The sequence below is a fragment of the Eremothecium cymbalariae genome, chromosome 5 (assembly GCF_000235365.1).
Source record: "Eremothecium cymbalariae DBVPG#7215 chromosome 5, complete sequence".
NCBI lineage: Eukaryota > Fungi > Ascomycota > Saccharomycetes > Saccharomycetales > Saccharomycetaceae > Eremothecium > Eremothecium cymbalariae.
This window is the reverse complement of record NC_016453.1, coordinates 432,075-449,497: the sequence shown is the minus strand read 5'-3', so window position 1 is coordinate 449,497 and position 17,423 is coordinate 432,075. Positions and strand designations below refer to the sequence as shown.

General features: G+C 40.9%; 4 protein-coding genes across 4 annotated transcripts; 3 read left to right on the top strand and 1 right to left on the bottom strand.

Moving 5' to 3' along the window:
* Positions 1-1,364: 1,364 nt before the first annotated feature.
* On the top strand, positions 1,365-3,968 carry PBS2 (mitogen-activated protein kinase kinase PBS2; the record flags this gene model as incomplete). The annotated part of the gene is made up of 1 exon (XM_003646747.1): positions 1,365-3,968. One exon carries the CDS (start codon positions 1,365-1,367, stop codon positions 3,966-3,968), a length of 2,604 nt encoding a protein of 867 aa, XP_003646795.1.
* Positions 3,969-4,376: 408 nt separating this feature from the next.
* On the top strand, positions 4,377-7,967 carry TRK1 (Trk1p; the record flags this gene model as incomplete). Its single annotated transcript, XM_003646746.1, has 1 exon — positions 4,377-7,967. The coding sequence occupies one exon, from the start codon at positions 4,377-4,379 to the stop codon at positions 7,965-7,967; it is 3,591 nt and encodes a 1,196-aa protein (XP_003646794.1).
* A 567-nt stretch (positions 7,968-8,534) lies between these two features.
* ABF2 (DNA-binding protein ABF2) lies at positions 8,535-9,041 on the bottom strand (the record flags this gene model as incomplete). Its single annotated transcript, XM_003646745.1, has 1 exon — positions 8,535-9,041. The coding sequence occupies one exon, from the start codon at positions 9,039-9,041 to the stop codon at positions 8,535-8,537; it is 507 nt and encodes a 168-aa protein (XP_003646793.1).
* Positions 9,042-10,453: 1,412 nt separating this feature from the next.
* URA2 (bifunctional carbamoylphosphate synthetase/aspartate transcarbamylase) lies at positions 10,454-17,122 on the top strand (the record flags this gene model as incomplete). The annotated part of the gene is made up of 1 exon (XM_003646744.1): positions 10,454-17,122. One exon carries the CDS (start codon positions 10,454-10,456, stop codon positions 17,120-17,122), a length of 6,669 nt encoding a protein of 2,222 aa, XP_003646792.1.
* Positions 17,123-17,423: the final 301 nt, after the last annotated feature.

Below are 17,423 nucleotides of genomic sequence, written 5' to 3'. Positions count from 1 at the left end.
ATCCGGGACAACCGAGCTAGCCAAAAGAAAGGGCAACGCCAGTACCCAGCTCCTCCTGCTGCTGCTACACTACGTTTCCCTGCTCTCACCACCCCATCCACTCGCCAACCCCCCTGCTCAATCGACCATGGGGGATCGCCAGAGCGTTTTGCAGCTTTTAAACATCTAGGGCATCCCAACTACCATCCCTCGTTTGTTCATCATATACACGCCCACCACCACAAGTTAACTCATTTCTCCCCACACTCAATACAAGGGGGGCCCCAGAGAAGAGTACCAGAGCCGTGTATCTCTGACCTCTTGCACGCATATATATATATTCACACACTACGCCCTCTGCCATCTCTATAGATACCCTACGTCAAAAAGAACAGACCTGCGCAGAAAACCTAGGCAAAGCACACCGAAACCACGCAATCTCGCCACAAAATTCCATCTGTTCCCTCCAACTACATATATACATAAGCATTATACAATAGCCCGTCTTCCTCCCCCCCCTCCTACTGCCACTCCCCATCCACGGAACCGTAGACGATCTAAGAACACTACTTAGCCCCTCGACCCTTATAAACACACACATACACCCGCCCCCTCCCACGCCCACCCCGACGGACTGCCCAACGATCATTATCTTCTACTCTGTAGTAAGCAAATTTTACCATCACTATCCAAAAGGCAAGCACAAATAAAAAGGAATCAAAAAGGCTATCTATCGCTCCGGAAAAAATTGTTTGAAAACGAAACCCACTTACACTCGTCAAGTGACAACACAACAGTACACAACAACAAAGAGTAGCAGGAGAAGCAAAGGGCTAATACTAAAAGGGTTGTGAAGATTTGGGAACTAGAAATAAAGGAAGGGCCACTGAGATTAGGATAGACAGAGTCTTAAAAAGCGTGTTTGTTTGATAGGAAGGTTGTTGGTTTTTTTTCTTGAGAAAAGGCCGGAAGAAAAACAAAACACACGGGGGAGGCTGCTTGAACATATACAGGAGAAGCAGAACGGAAGTCGAGAAACTGGAGTTTTTTGGTTTTTGATTTTTGATTTTTTATATTATATTTTGGCTGTTTTTATAGCCAGAGGAGCGGCAGCAGCGGCAGCAGCAGCAGCAGCAGCGGCAGCAGGAGGAGCAGCAGGAGCAAGGCAGTTTTAGATTTGGCATATTTTTATTATAATTTTTGAGTTTGTTTCATCTTTGTTTTCTGGGTTTTATTTGTAAGCGATTTTTGCTATATTTTTGATTTAAGTTTTGTTTGTTTTGTTTGTTTGTGTTTGATTGAGAGAGAAGTTATTTGTGTGTGCAGGAAAATATCTCAGAGGATTTATTTGTTTTAAGGATTGTTGTTGAAAAGTCAGAGTCGGTATGGAGAGAACTAACGTGCAGCGGTCTGGGAGTGTTCATTCAGGGAGTAGTGCCAGTAAGAACTACAGTAATATTAATGCTAATTTGCATGCTAGGGTGAAGGCGTTTCAGGAGCAGCGGAAGTTGAAGAGATCTGGGAGTGTTGGGTCGAAGAATTCCAACCCGAACCAGCCGCAGGACTCGTCGTCGATCCAGCAGATTGTGAACAAGCCGCTTCCTCCTCTGCCTCCGAATAAGTCAGCACAGGTGCACAAAGCTCAGCAACAGAGGGAACATGGCAAGCTGTCGCCGCAGCAGCAGCAGCAGCAGAGGGAGGAGGTGGGAGGGGTTGGTTCGTCGCAGATGCCCAATTTGAGGAGACAGGGGAGTTCTTTGAAGTCAGAGTCGCGGCCGAATTCCGGGTCTTCGTTTCAACAGGGGTCTCCCTCTCCTTCTTTGGGCGGGCAGCTGGTGCTACAACAAGACCAGCCTGCGCAGCAGCAGGAGTCGGAAGAGCCGGAAGAGTTGGAGAATGCAGAATTGTCACAGCGGGAGCTGGAGCAGGTTACTGCTGCTGCTGTGGAGGTGTCCCGGGTTAGTCTGTCTGGGCAGGAGCATGTAAAGCCACACGCAGAGCAGCAGAAGGTGCAATCGGAAGAGCTTTCTGAACAAGGCAGTCCTGTGCAGGAGCAGAAGCGGATTTCCGACCAGCAATCGCCGTTAGAACAGGAACAAGATCAGCAGCAGGAGCCATCATCGCCAGAGAAGCAGCAGGAGCCATCGCCACCGGAGCAGCAGCAAGAACAGCAGCAAGAGCAGAAGCAAGAGCAGCACGAAGATCTGCAATCTCAGGGGCAGCCAGAGGAGATACATCCAGAAAGTCATGACCGGCATTACGCACATCAACAACATCATCAGCATTTCCAGCATTTCCAGCATCACCAGCATCACCAGCATCACAATAACCATTATCAGCAACAACGGCAAAGACAGTTGCTTCACGATCCTCAGCGGCAGCAGCAACAAGCAGAAACACAACAAGGCGGACACATTACAAGACAGCAACACCCTCGTCCCTCATGTGAGCTCCATAATAAAGCCTTGTCTAAAAAGGCTTCATTACCGATACTTCCTTTGAATCCCATTAGAAGGGCACCGAGACCGCCTGATGTGGCTGCCAACAGCACTCGTACTCGTCAACCGCCCCAACCTGGAATTGTTTTAGGCGTTCAGGGTACTTTTCGCACCAGTACCTCTTGCACATCTCAGGGTTCGTCATGTAAATCCAAACCTTCCCTATCGGCGCGTAGGGGGATGAAGCTACCATCGAATGGGATGCCCCTCAAAATGAAACAGCCACCTCAAGAGTTTGCGTCGCAACCTTCTAATAAAAACGTCAATACCCAGGCCAATTCTGCCAATCCCACTGGGAACAAGAGCAGTCGAAGTAATCCCGGTTCTCTCACTAACGGGATCCAAACTACGTCCACCTCGTCGGAAAAACAAGTAGATACGGAAGGTACTGAACCAAGTAAAAGTAGTAATTCTGGTTCGAATTCAAATGGTGGTCTCTTTGCTGTTTTCTCTAAATATGTTGATATCAAATCGGGTTCTTTGAACTTTGCGGGTAAATTATCACTCTCTTCACAAGGCGTTGATTTCAGCAATGGTTCGAGTTTTCGTATTACACTAGATGAATTGGAGTTCTTGGAAGAACTGGGCCATGGTAATTACGGTACTGTGTCCAAGGTGCTACATAAGCCCACGAATATCATGATGGCTATGAAAGAAGTCAGATTAGAACTGGACGAGTCAAAGTTCAGGCAGATTCTAATGGAATTGGAAGTATTACACAAATGTCAATCGTCATACATTGTTGACTTTTACGGTGCCTTTTTCATCGAGGGTGCGGTATATATGTGTATGGAGTTTATGAATGGCGGTTCGTTAGACAAGTCCTACGATCAAAACGAACTTGGTGGATTCGAAGAACCTCAACTGGCTTTTATTACCGAAGCAGTCATCCGAGGCTTGAAGGAATTGAAAGATATCCATAACATTATCCATAGGGATGTTAAACCTACCAACATCCTGTGTTCAGCAAGCCAAGGAACTGTCAAACTTTGTGATTTTGGCGTCTCTGGTAACCTGGTTGCATCTTTGGCGAAAACAAATATCGGCTGTCAATCCTATATGGCTCCAGAACGTATTAAATCACTGAATCCAGATAAAGCAACATATTCCGTGCAATCCGATATCTGGTCATTAGGTTTGTCAATAGTGGAAATGGCCCTTGGTGCATATCCTTATCCACCAGAAACGTACGATAATATATTCAGCCAGTTAAGCGCAATCGTAGACGGCCCACCTCCCCGCTTACCAAAGGACAAGTTTTCTTCCGATGCTCAAGATTTTGTAGCCATGTGTTTGCAAAAGATCCCTGAAAGAAGACCTACATACGCCGCTTTGCTGGATCACCCATGGTTGAAGAAATACCACGGTATCGACGTCCACATGAGCGACTACATATCAAATAGGTTGACTAAAAGACAACAATATGTGGAGCAAAATGGTGAAGGCCATATGCCCAAAGTCTTACCTGCATTACATATGGGGGGTTTATAAGCTGTTATATTTCCCTTCTTTTCTACAGATAAAAATTAATACATAAAATCATACATACACCATTCGATATCCAACAAAAACTAAAAGCATCTTACGTCGTCCATCCATACACTACTGCAAATGTCATAATATCTATAGTTGTAACGGTTTTAGCCCTTCTTAAGTCATCGTCCGGTATGATCTCTAGTCGCTTCTGATCTCGATAGTTTCGTTCTGGCGCCCACAGAAAAAAGAGGCCTCTTTAAATAAACGGTGCGATGTTCTTCTCCGTCATCGTCATCGTCATCGATTGATCAACTTTGCAGATTGTAATCGGGAACTTAGGGAGAGTGTCTTAATACAAGAATACCGTGTTAATATATACTAAGCAGAGTGGACTAACGATAGTTATAGCGTTATATTAATGCAATGGGTCTCGTAAGGACACTTAGTCGTAATCCATCTGTTCAGTTCTTTCAGTCAACCTACAGGAAAACTATAGGCCACCGACTGCGGGATGCTATAAGCACGCTAACGCATTATTTGCATCCTATTATCAAATATTTGATTCCAAATTTTATTGTGGCCCATTACTGTTACATTATATCTTTGACCATAATTTGTTCAATTCTGATCTATCCGGTTAAAAACTGGAAATACATCGATGTGTTATTTCTTTCTGCAGGTGCCACGACGCAAGGTGGGTTGAATACCGTTGACCTTAACAGTTTGGTCTTATATCAACAGGTGGTAGTTTATATAATATGCATGATTTCAACGCCAATTTGGATTCATGGTGCATTGGTATTTGTTCGGTTGTTTTGGTTTGAGAGGTATTTCGATGGTATTAGGATTTGGTCTAAGAAGAACTTTGAGATGAGGAGAACCAGGACTTTAGTGGCTAGAGAAATGTCTAGAACGATGTCTTCGGGAAAGGGTAGAAAGAACCCCGAAAGTGGCCGTAGATTAAGCTTTAGAACATCTACTGGTGTGTCAGATTTCCAGAGCAAACTCTTTAGTGGTAAGTTATTCACTCGTGATGGGGACGTGAATTCCGATGTGAATGGAAATAAACACAGGAATAGTGGTACATATCAAAATGGTGAAGGATCAAACCATCAATCACCACTTTCTAAAGGGAAATCAGAATTGCCTAGCAACTTTAGTTCCGGCTCAAGTTCTAACATGACTGAAGAGCATGTTAGAGGAGAAAATGCTGACACTAAAGATAATGTTACGAAGTCCAAAAAAGGGTTTGTAGCGAGAAGGGGATCCAGGGATATAAACCCTGCTGACATGTACCGTTCTATTTCAATTCTACAAAAACAACACCAGCAGGAGGTTGAGGATGATGGACCAGCATTGATTATCAAAGGGCCGATTGAAAGGTTGAATGAATTAGAAGAAGAATCTGAAACAGAAAAAAATAGAGATACGTCCAAAAAATACACTGGCGGTGTAGGGAAGAGTGCGCTTGATTCATATAATATAACAAACTCACTTCAGGAAAAGAGTCATGGTTTAGTTGAAGAACGTTATTCTCCAACATCAAAAATATCGTATAACTCGGTTGATTTGCCTTCTACGGACCCAAAAAATAAACAAAATGCCTCTTTGAGGGACAGTTTGGATGGAGAAGAAGGGATTCCAGATCACTTTAGTACTATATCTCGCGGAACAAGAATATCTGAGTCTGGTACGAACGCTAATAATGCTCCTGGATTGTCAATCCAATTTGATATTAGGAACTTACCAAGACCTTCGATGAAAAAATCCCTTCAACGAGTAGATTCGAACAATACGGCGCTTAATGATTCACTAACGTCGAAGAAGATCCGGCGACCTAGCTTATTCCGTAAGTTCTCAACCCCAGGTTTATTGCGTGATCGATTACATGGATCTTCAACAACGAGCGCTGCCGACGAAGAAGATGGGAATGATGCGGACTTAGAATTTACAGACGATGAAGAAGCTCTACAGAGTACAACTGATTCTGACTATACTTTAAAACCTCGAGTGATAGATAGCGCAGCTGATCAACATGCCAGCTTTTTAGAACAGATGGACAGTTCTAAAAAACATAGGCCAAATGTGGTGGGTGATTCTGGTAGAAAGCCTTCTGGTACGATGCACCAACGAAAGTTACAGGCATCACACAGTTTTAGTAAAATGGCAGGTAATCGTTTACCACAAGTTCCCTCTTTAAAAAAAAGGAGAACGCAAAGTGCCACTACGATGATGTCACATACGGATACTCTTAACAGTATTGATTCACATTCTAACTTTTATGACGAAGAAGTGGGATATTCAGATCTAGAAGAACCAGCTTTGAATTCCGTAATGAGTTCCAACTATCTGTCATATGCGCCCAATGTAGGGAGAAATTCTATCTTTGTAGGATTGACTGATACTCAAAAAATTGAATTAGGCGGTGTAGAATACCGAGCGACAAAGTTGTTGTGCAAGATATTGACGGTATATTACTTTGGTTTTCACATTATAGCCGTTGTACTGTTGTTACCATGGATTAATTCTACCAAGAAATACAAAGAAATTGTAAAAAGTAATGGTATATCTCCTACCTGGTGGGCATTTTTCACTTCTTTGAGTAGTTTCAATGATTTAGGTTTAACTTTGACTGCAGATTCGATGGCTTCATTTAATGCCGCTGCTTACCCATTGATTGTCATGATATGGTTCATAATTATTGGAAATACTGGGTTTCCAATTTTGCTGAGGTTTATAATTTGGATTATGTTCAAACTTACACCTGATTTATCTTTAATGAAGGAGAATCTGGGATTTTTACTTGATCATCCTCGTCGTTGCTTCACCCTATTGTTTCCCAGTGCAGCTACTTGGTGGTTGTTTTTGATTCTCATCCTCATGAATGGCCTTGATCTTATATTGTTTGTTATACATGATTTGAACTCTACTGTTCTAAATGGATTGCATCCAGGGTACAAAGTTCTTGATGGCCTTTTCCAAGCAGTTTGCACCAGAACCGCCGGGTTCAGCGTTGCGGACCTAGGTAAGTTGCACCCATCTGTTCAAGTTTCATATATGTTGATGATGTACGTTTCAGTGATGCCCTTAGCCATCTCTATTAGGAGAACAAACGTGTACGAAGAGCAATCATTAGGAATATACGGTGACATGATACCGGTTATTGCTGAAAATTATTCTAAAAGCACTTCGGAATCTTCCTCAAGTTCTACCACTGAAAGCGAGCCAAAAACTCCCGAGAAGGAAACAATGTCGTTTGTTAGTGACCACTTGAGGAAACAATTGTCGCACGATCTTTGGTATATGTTTCTAGGGTTATTTATAATATGCATTGCCGAGGGTAGCAAAATTCAGGACAGATCAAAGCCTGACTTCACTATCTTCCAAGTACTCTTTGAAGTAGTAAGTGCATACGGCACAGTCGGATTATCATTGGGTTATCCTGGAACCAACCAATCCTTTAGCGCCCAGTTTTCTGCCCTATCGAAACTGGTTATTATAGCCATGCTGATCAGAGGCAGACATAGAGGCTTACCATATTTGGTGGATCGTGCTATTATGCTTCCAAGTGACAAATTAAAACGAATCGACCTCCTTGAAGATTTAAAGTTGCAAAGAACTATGACCACCATAAACAGCAACAAAGATCCCCTTTTACAATATTGGAAAAGGAGAACAAGATCTATTTCTCATGGCATTTTCAATGCCATCAACCGCTCTAAATCTCATACTTGCCAATCTAATCAAGATGTTAGTCATTACAAAGAAGCAATCTCTCTGGATACCATTCCAAGTGCCAGCTCTTCCACGACAAACTTTCACAGCAAAGCTACTACTAATCTAAGAAATGACAGCATGGCTGGTGGGGGTATTCTTCGTAGAACCTCTTCCGAAACTTACAGTCCGGGGATATTTTGTGAAAACGATAACCGCCCTCATGCAATAGATGATACCCGCGCCAACCCAGAAGATTTGGTCAATCGTCACGATAACACTACAGGAGCATCAGACTAATAGATAATATATAAATAGTAAAGATGAATAATAGCATAATTTTAACAGTTGACTGGTAACACATATAGTAGAAGCATGGACTTGTCCAATATGACGCAACAAAACATTTTCATAGACTATATTCATACTTGAAACATTAGATATAAAACAAACTGCAAACGAAGAACCCTCCACAGTTCAACTTACCTCGTCCAACAAATCCTTACTAAAAGTTATTAAATCATTATTATACATATGATCGACTAAATGCAGATATATGTACGTATATAACGTTTAATAATAAATAACGAAAGGACTATAAAAAAAATAAAACTCATCCTCTGCAAATAACACCCACATTTAAGCATTTATGACATCTCTTGTCCGAACCCACTCCCAATAACCTCACTTTTTACAAAATTCCACATCGGCTTAGTTAGAATTGAACCAAAGCAAGCTCGACACAAGCCCATATCACCCAAGATAACAATAATAAAAAAAGAATTTCGGGAACTCATATATTATTTATTTCCTTTCAATAACAATAACAATACTAATAATAATAATAATAATAATAATAGCAACTCTCTATTTCAAACCATTCACAGCCTTCCATTGATCCATGTTCTTCTGGTAAACTGCATTGTATTTGTCCTTCTCAAACAATGGCAAAGACTTCCACTGTTCAGAAATTAACTTCACCAGTTCTGTTGGCTTCAACCCAGGATTCCGCGCGGTAACCAGCGGACGCACCTCATTCGAATATAAAATATACCCTGAAGCTGGCCTCTTGGGTGGCAACGTCTTTTGAAAGTCTGACTTCACCGCCTCGTACTCCCTCTTCAACCGAGCAGCCTCATCATAATATGGCTTCTTCTGCAGATCAGTCAAGCCCTTCCACCTAGCATTAGCCAACTTGGATACCTCCGCAAAACCCGCCTCCGGATTTTGCTGCTTGAGAAGTGCAAAGTTGTTCTTGATAAACAACGAATAAACTGTCGCAGGTTTCTTTGGTGCATTCTTCTGAAGCTCCTTACGGCTCACTTTAGCTAATTGGGCCAAAACCGTACTATGGAACTGCCTATTCATAGTCATTTTCTCTCACCGATTCGATTCAATTGATACCTATACTTAAAACCTCGTTTATCTTATTCCAATACTTCCTTCGGAACCAAACTAAGACAACCTTGTTTATTTATTTAATTAGTCAATTAGCAAAGTAATAAGAAGAGAAAAGGAAGATGTCGTGATGATGGGTTTTTGCTTGAAGGGGCGCACCGGTTTGTTTACTTTTCGGCACCCCTTGTTCCGGGTAACGCACACAATCGGTTCAATTCCAAAAGCCGGGTAATAACAGAGAAGGCCGGGTAACACAGACAACTGAACAGTCGCCCAACGGTCCTGAACCGACAGAGTGCATTTGTGCCGATAACCCTTCGTCGTTATCCATTAGCCCTAAGTGTCATGCGGACCGGGTAACTGCGACATTTCTTTTTCTTTCCGTCACCTAAGCAAATGCGATGCCCTTCTATCGTAGCGTTGATGTCAATAAATGTGGACATGCAGAACATGCGAATTTCCCATCGGAATTAATTTTTGTTCTAGGGACATGCCGGACATGGAAGTTCTTCGAAAAAACAACCCACGGACTTCGTGGTAGAAATTAGATGGCTACTAAATATGGAAATAGTTTTTCAGTCCAGACCGATATTGTCCATGGGACATGAAAAGTTTTTCTTGACTTGTCCCGGAAATCATGATGATTTAGCCATATGACACAGGAAAAGCCATATTGATTAAAATTCTTATAGTGAAGTGTGAGATTATATAAATATCGAGTCTCTCGGCAAGATTTTCAAAAGTTACATCAAGCCTCATCGTGGTTTTTTTCTGTTAGTTTTTATGTTCACCAGTTTTTATTAAATGCATTATTGTTTTATCTTGTTTCTTGGTTAGTAGTGGAAAAGGTTATCTAGAAAGTATTCAGTCACCTAACCAAACCAGAATTCATCATCAGCACGACACGACTAAGACTTCGGCATAGTTTTAGATATATATTATACGTGTGTGAGTTGGACAAGCAAGCAATATATTAAAGTCAAAAAAAGGTTTTTCTTTGATTCGCAATTGTTCTGGAACTATTTAAAAAACCGAAGGTTAATTTTTTAGTAAAAAGGCCATCTCGAGCTTTTTCAAATATTAATTAGAGTTTTGGGATAACGGTATGTGTCGTATAGTGTATTAACTTGGTTAAGGACTGAATTGACGGATTATCTTCTACTTTTAAGCGGGGTTTCTTGAACCCTAGCGGAGTCATCAGGTTTTCCGTTGGAAAAATACATATGGATTTTTTTTTTTGGTGGGGGGTTTAATATAATATGGTAAAACCACCATTAAGTCCGTGGTTCGTTTTAATATGTGCTTAATTGTAGTTTTGGTATTATCATTTTTGGTTTCAACGTCTTTTTTCCATATTTACTAACTGGTCTAACATTTTAGTCTAAAAAATGTCTACGGTTGCTTGTACAGGCCCGATCGCGCCGCCAATTGAGTTCGGTAGTTCTGAGTTGATGAATTTGGAACTGAAGGATGGCACTGTATTGCAGGGCTATTCTTTTGGTGCTCATGTTCCTGCTGCTGGTGAATTGGTTTTCCAAACGGGTATGGTTGGGTATCCCGAATCCCTTACAGATCCTTCTTATGAGGGCCAAATCTTGGTCATCACGTATCCTTTGGTTGGGAATTATGGTGTGCCGGACCGTGAACTTAGAGATGAGCTGGTGGAGGCTTTGCCTCGTTATTTTGAATCAAATAGGATCCATGTTGCTGGTCTCGTTGTGGCACATTACACTGAGGAGTTCTCACATTGGTTAGCGAAATCGTCCCTGGGTGACTGGTTACGTGAGGAAGGCGTGCCAGCGGTTTATGGAGTTGATACAAGAGCCTTGACCAAACGCTTGAGAGATTCTGGTTCTATGTTAGGTCGTTTAGCTTGTCAAAAGCCAAACACGGATTCTTTATTGGCTATGTCTTCCCAATGGAAGACGTGCTTCAATGTTCCAGAATGGGTTGATCCAAATGTTGAAAACCTGGTAGCTCAGGTTTCATTGACCACTCCGCAATTATATTGCCCAAGTGAGTCTGCTGCTGTGAGGGGACCAGATGGTAGGCCATTAAGAATTCTGGCTATTGATGTGGGTATGAAGTTTAATCAGGTGCGTTGTTTTATGAAAAGAGGCGTTGAGCTGATGGTTGTGCCATGGAATCACGATTTTACCCAAGAAGACTACGATGGTTTGTTTATATCAAATGGGCCTGGTGATCCCTCTGTTTTAACTGAACTTTCTGAAAAGCTGTCACATGTTTTGGAATCTAAAAAAACACCAGTATTTGGTATTTGTTTGGGTCATCAATTACTTGCAAGAGCATCTGGTGCGTCCACCATAAAATTAAAGTTCGGTAACAGAGGTCAAAATATACCATGCACCTCCACAATTTCAGGTAGGTGTTATATCACATCACAGAATCACGGATATGCTGTGGACGTTGATACTTTAACTGACGGATGGAAGCCATTGTTCGTAAATGCCAACGATGATTCTAATGAGGGTATTTACCACACAGAATTACCATATTTCAGTGTTCAATTCCATCCCGAGTCTACACCTGGCCCAAGAGACACTGAGTTCCTCTTTGATGTCTTTATTAAATCTGTATTAGCGCATAAGAAAACTGGTATACTAAAACCGGCTGAGTTCCCCGGTGGTAGACTAGAAGATCATTTAAAAGCTTTCCCAAGACTGGAACCCAAGAAAGTCTTAATCTTAGGTTCTGGTGGTTTGTCGATTGGTCAGGCCGGTGAATTCGATTACTCGGGTTCTCAGGCTATAAAGGCATTAAAGGAAGAAGGTAGATACACTATTTTGATCAATCCAAACATTGCTACAATTCAAACTTCGAAAGGTCTTGCAGATAAAGTTTATTTTCTACCTGTTACTGCAGAGTTTGTGAGAAAAGTAATTTTGCATGAGCGTCCTGATGCTATATATGTCACTTTTGGTGGCCAAACTGCATTATCTGTCGGTATTGAAATGAAAGATGAATTCGAAGCCTTGGGTGTGAAAGTTTTAGGTACACCGATAGATACCATTATCACCACAGAAGACCGTGAATTATTTTCAAATGCCATGGATGAGATAAACGAAAAATGTGCAAAATCTAAGGCAGTCTCCACAGTTTCAGAAGCTGTGGATGCAGTTAAAGACATTGGATTCCCAGTGATTATTCGTGCGGCTTATGCATTGGGTGGTTTGGGATCTGGGTTTGCTTCAAATGAGAAAGAGTTGATTGACCTATGTAATGTTGCATTTGCTTCATCACCTCAGGTTTTAGTTGAAAGGTCGATGAAGGGCTGGAAAGAAGTTGAGTACGAAGTCGTTCGTGATGCATTTGATAACTGTATTACCGTATGTAACATGGAAAACTTTGATCCGCTGGGTATACATACTGGTGATTCAATAGTCGTTGCACCATCACAAACACTATCCGATGAAGATTACAACATGTTGAGAACAACAGCGCTTAACGTTATTAGACATTTAGGTGTTGTTGGTGAATGTAATATTCAGTATGCATTGAATCCATTTTCTAAGGATTATTGTATTATCGAGGTTAATGCTCGTCTCTCTCGTTCCTCAGCATTAGCTTCTAAAGCGACTGGCTACCCATTGGCTTATACTGCCGCTAAATTGGGTTTGAACATTCCGTTAAATGAAGTTAAAAACTCGGTAACTCAGTCTACATGTGCATGCTTTGAGCCTTCCTTGGACTACTGTGTAGTTAAAATGCCAAGATGGGACTTAAAGAAATTTACTCGTGTCTCTACTTTATTGTCATCTTCCATGAAATCTGTTGGTGAAGTAATGAGTGTTGGTAGAACTTTTGAAGAAGCAATTCAGAAGGCTATTAGGTCAACAGAATATGCAAATTTAGGGTTTAACGAAGTCTCTATAGATATGGATATCGATGAAGAGTTGTCAAACCCATCAGACATGCGTATTTTTGCAATTGCTAATGCATTTGCCAATCTAAATTACTCTGTTGAGAAGGTATGGGAACTGACTAATATTGATAAATGGTTCCTAAAAAAACTTTATGGATTAATTAACTTTGGTAAGAAGATCGAATCCTTTGGTTCTAAGGAGTATTTGCCATCATCCATATTGAAGCAGGCCAAACAATTAGGGTTTGAAGATAGACAAATTGCTAAATTTATTAATTCTAACGAAGTTGCCATTCGTAGACTAAGGAAGGAAAGAGGTATTACTCCATTTGTGAAGCAGATTGACACTGTTGCTGCTGAATTCCCTGCACACACAAACTACTTATATTTGACATATAGTGCTGCTGAACATGACGTATCATTCAATGATCACGGTGTCATGGTTTTGGGTTCTGGTGTCTACCGTATTGGCTCCTCTGTTGAATTCGATTGGTGTGCAGTTACCGCTGTTAGAACATTGCGCAAGAATAATATCAAGACTATCATGGTCAATTACAATCCAGAGACCGTTTCCACAGATTATGATGAAGTTGACAGGTTATATTTTGAGAATATTAACTTGGAAAGAATATTGGATATCTATGAAGCGGAAACCTCATCAGGTGTCGTGGTTTCTATGGGTGGTCAAACCTCCAACAATATTGCAATGTCGTTGCATCGTGAGAATGTAAAGATTCTGGGTACCTCACCCGAAATGATCGATTCAGCAGAAAACAGATATAAATTTTCTCGTATGTTGGATCAAATTGGTGTTGATCAACCTGCTTGGAAAGAGTTAACTTCGATGGAAGAAGCTGAAGAATTTGCTGACAAGGTAGGCTACCCAGTCTTGGTTCGCCCATCCTACGTATTATCTGGTGCTGCAATGAACACTGTTTATTCGAAGGATGATTTGGAATCATACTTGAACCATGCAGTTGAAGTTTCTCGTGACTACCCTGTTGTCATCACTAAGTACATTGAAAATGCTAAGGAGATTGAAATGGATGCTATTGCTAAGGATGGTAATATGCTCATGCATGTAGTTTCCGAACATGTTGAGAATGCGGGCGTGCATTCAGGTGATGCCACATTGATTGTACCCCCACAAGATTTGGACCCTGAAACTGTGAAGAGAATTATTGATGCCACGGCTAAGATTGGTAGGGCTCTAAAGATCACTGGACCATATAATATTCAGTTTATTGCAAAAAACAATGAAATCAAGGTGATTGAGTGCAATGTTAGGGCCTCAAGGTCTTTCCCATTTATTTCCAAGGTTGTTGGTGTCAATTTAATTGAAATGGCTACAAAGGTGATCATGGGACTCCCAGTCACTCCATATCCAGTAGAAAAATTGCCAGATGATTATGTAGCCATCAAAGTGCCACAATTCTCTTTCCCACGCTTAGCTGGTGCTGACCCTGTTCTAGGTGTTGAAATGGCATCTACAGGTGAAGTTGCTACTTTTGGTCATTCCAAATATGAAGCCTACTTGAAATCGCTGATATCTACAGGTTTCAAACTTCCAAAGAAAAATATTTTGCTCTCTATTGGGTCTTTTAAAGAGAAGCAGGAAATGTTACCTTCTGTTAAGAAGCTGTACAATATGGGTTATAAATTATTTGCCACAGCTGGTACTGCTGACTTTATTGTAGAGCATGGAATTCCAGTCCAATATTTGGCATTTTTAAATGAAGGGGATGATGAAAAATCGGAATATTCTTTAACCCAGCATTTGGCCAATAATAAGATTGATCTGTATATTAATTTACCGTCTGCTAATAGATTCCGTCGCCCTGCTTCTTATGTGTCCAATGGCTACAGAACTCGTCGAATGGCAGTTGATTACTCTGTTCCATTAATGACAAATGTCAAATGTGCCAAGTTATTAATTGAAGCTTTAGCCAGAAATCTGACCTTAGAGGTATCCGAAAGAGATGCTCAAACTTCTCATAGAACCGTAACTATTCCGGGCTTAATTAACATAGCATCTTATGTTCCAAATATCTCCAATGTTGTGAGTGGCCCTGATGAGTTGAAGGAAGTTACTCGTTTATCTGTTGAATCTGGGTTTACATACTCACAAATTCTCCCAAAGTCCACATCTGGACCATTTATAACCGATACTGTTAGCTTGAGAACTGCAAGCTCTATTTGTGAAAACTCTGCATATACCAATTTTGGATTTTGCATTGCTGCAACTGCTCTTAATTTTGAAGATGTAGCTACAGCAGCACCTCAAGCCAATGCTTTGTTCTTACCTAATAGAGAACTCACTAATAAAGTTTCTATTGTTGCTGAGCACTTGAAAAACTGGCCAATTGAGAAGCAAGTAATTGCAGAGGCCAAGACTTCAGACCTAGCTTCTGTCATTTTATTGGCTTCATTGCAAAATAGACCAATTCATATCACAGGCGTTTCTAATAAAGAGGACTTATCATTAATAATGACTGTGAAGGAAAAGGAAAAAAAGGTGACATGCGATGTAAATATTCACTCACTATTTGTCTCTCAAGAAGACTATCCTGAAGCATTGTTTTTGCCAACGAAAGAAGATCAAGAATTCTTTTGGAGAAATTTGGATGGTATTGATATCTTCAGTATTGGGTCCTTGCCAACTGCTTTAGCTTCAATAACTAGCAATAAGGTGGTGACCGGGTTAGGTATTAAAGAGGCTCTTCCACTTTTGCTATCTGCTGTTAATAATGGTAGATTAACAATTGATGACATTATCGAAAAATTGCACGACAACCCTGTAAGGATCTTTAACATCCCTGACCAAAATTCAACAGTTGAGCTGGACCTTGAATTTACTTTCAAGCACACAAAAAGGTGGTCCCCTTACACCAAAGGTGACTTGAAAGGTGGTGTTGAGCGTGTTTTGATCAATAAAGAAACGGTGGTTTTAAGTGGTGACTTGATAGTCAACGAAGCTAAGGGTGAAGTTATCATCACCTCAGCAAGTGCCCCTCAAAAAGCTACTATTAACAACGAGGCTCAACATGTTCAACCTGTCGCAATCGGAACTGTCAGCAGAAAAAGGTTTTCGTTCTCTAACGAAAGGCATAACTCTGTTACATCTATGGATGGCGACTATGAAGAATCATTGGTTGATCAACCACTAGGGCAGAGATTGATGTCGTCCAGACCACCACAGGATTTATTCACTTCCAGTGCGTTATTGCAGTTGATTCGTGGAAACAATCCATTCTTGGGAAGGAATATTTTGTCTGTTAACCAATTCAAGCGTTCTGATTTCCACGCTTTGTTTGCTGTCGCACAAGAATTAAGGTCTGCGGTTGAAAGGGAAGGTGTTTTGGACTTAATGAAGGGCCGTGTGTTGACAACTATATTCTATGAACCATCGACTAGAACTTCATCTTCCTTTATTGCTGCAATGGAGCGTTTAGGTGGTAGAACTGTTAACATTAATACTACTGCTTCTTCTGTGAAAAAGGGAGAGACTCTACAAGATACAATTAGAACACTAGCTTGTTATTCCGATGCGATTGTTTTGAGACATCCAGATGAAATGTCTGCTCATATTGCCGCCAAGTACTCTCCAGTACCCATTGTTAATGGTGGAAATGGTTCTCGTGAACACCCAACCCAGGCTTTCTTAGATCTATTCACAATTAGAGAGGAGCTAGGTACTGTTAACGGTATCTCCGTCACCTTTATGGGTGATTTGAAATTTGGTAGACCAGTTCACTCTTTATGCCGTTTATTAAAGCACTACCATGTTAGAATCAACTTGATTTCTCCAAAAGAACTGAGATTACCAAGTGCATTGCGTAAGGAACTAAGTGATGCAGGCCTTTTGGGCACTGAGACTGAGGAGATCAGTCCTGAACTTATTTCCAAATCTGATGTATTGTATTGTACCAGAGTCCAGCAAGAAAGGTTTGATAATGAGATAGATTATTTACGGTTCAAAGATGTTTACATTGTCGACAACAAGATTTTGGCTCATGCCAAGCAGCACATGGTTATAATGCACCCGTTACCACGTGTCAGCGAAATTCGCGAGGAAGTGGATTATGATCATCGTGCTGCATACTTTAGACAAATGAGATACGGTTTGTTCGTGAGAATGGCTTTACTTGCGATGGTCATGGGTGCTGACATTTAATCACCCAGGTCTGTCATTCTATAAACACATGATAGGCTTTTATCTTATGTATTTTATATTGTATCAAATCAGTTAGAAAGAAATAACTACCCCTAGAGTATGAAACAAAACTCAGTAAGAGGTTTTTAATTACGACCGAAGTTAATTATTAATATTTAATGACTTTTATTTTAATCAATATAGAGCAGTGGTAACTAATATATGATATTGTTACCCGGACTTGATGAAAAGTCTTCATATTTCCGTTTATTCTTAAAGCTCTTATTATGTATGCAACATGCATATAGTACAGAAGTCGAAC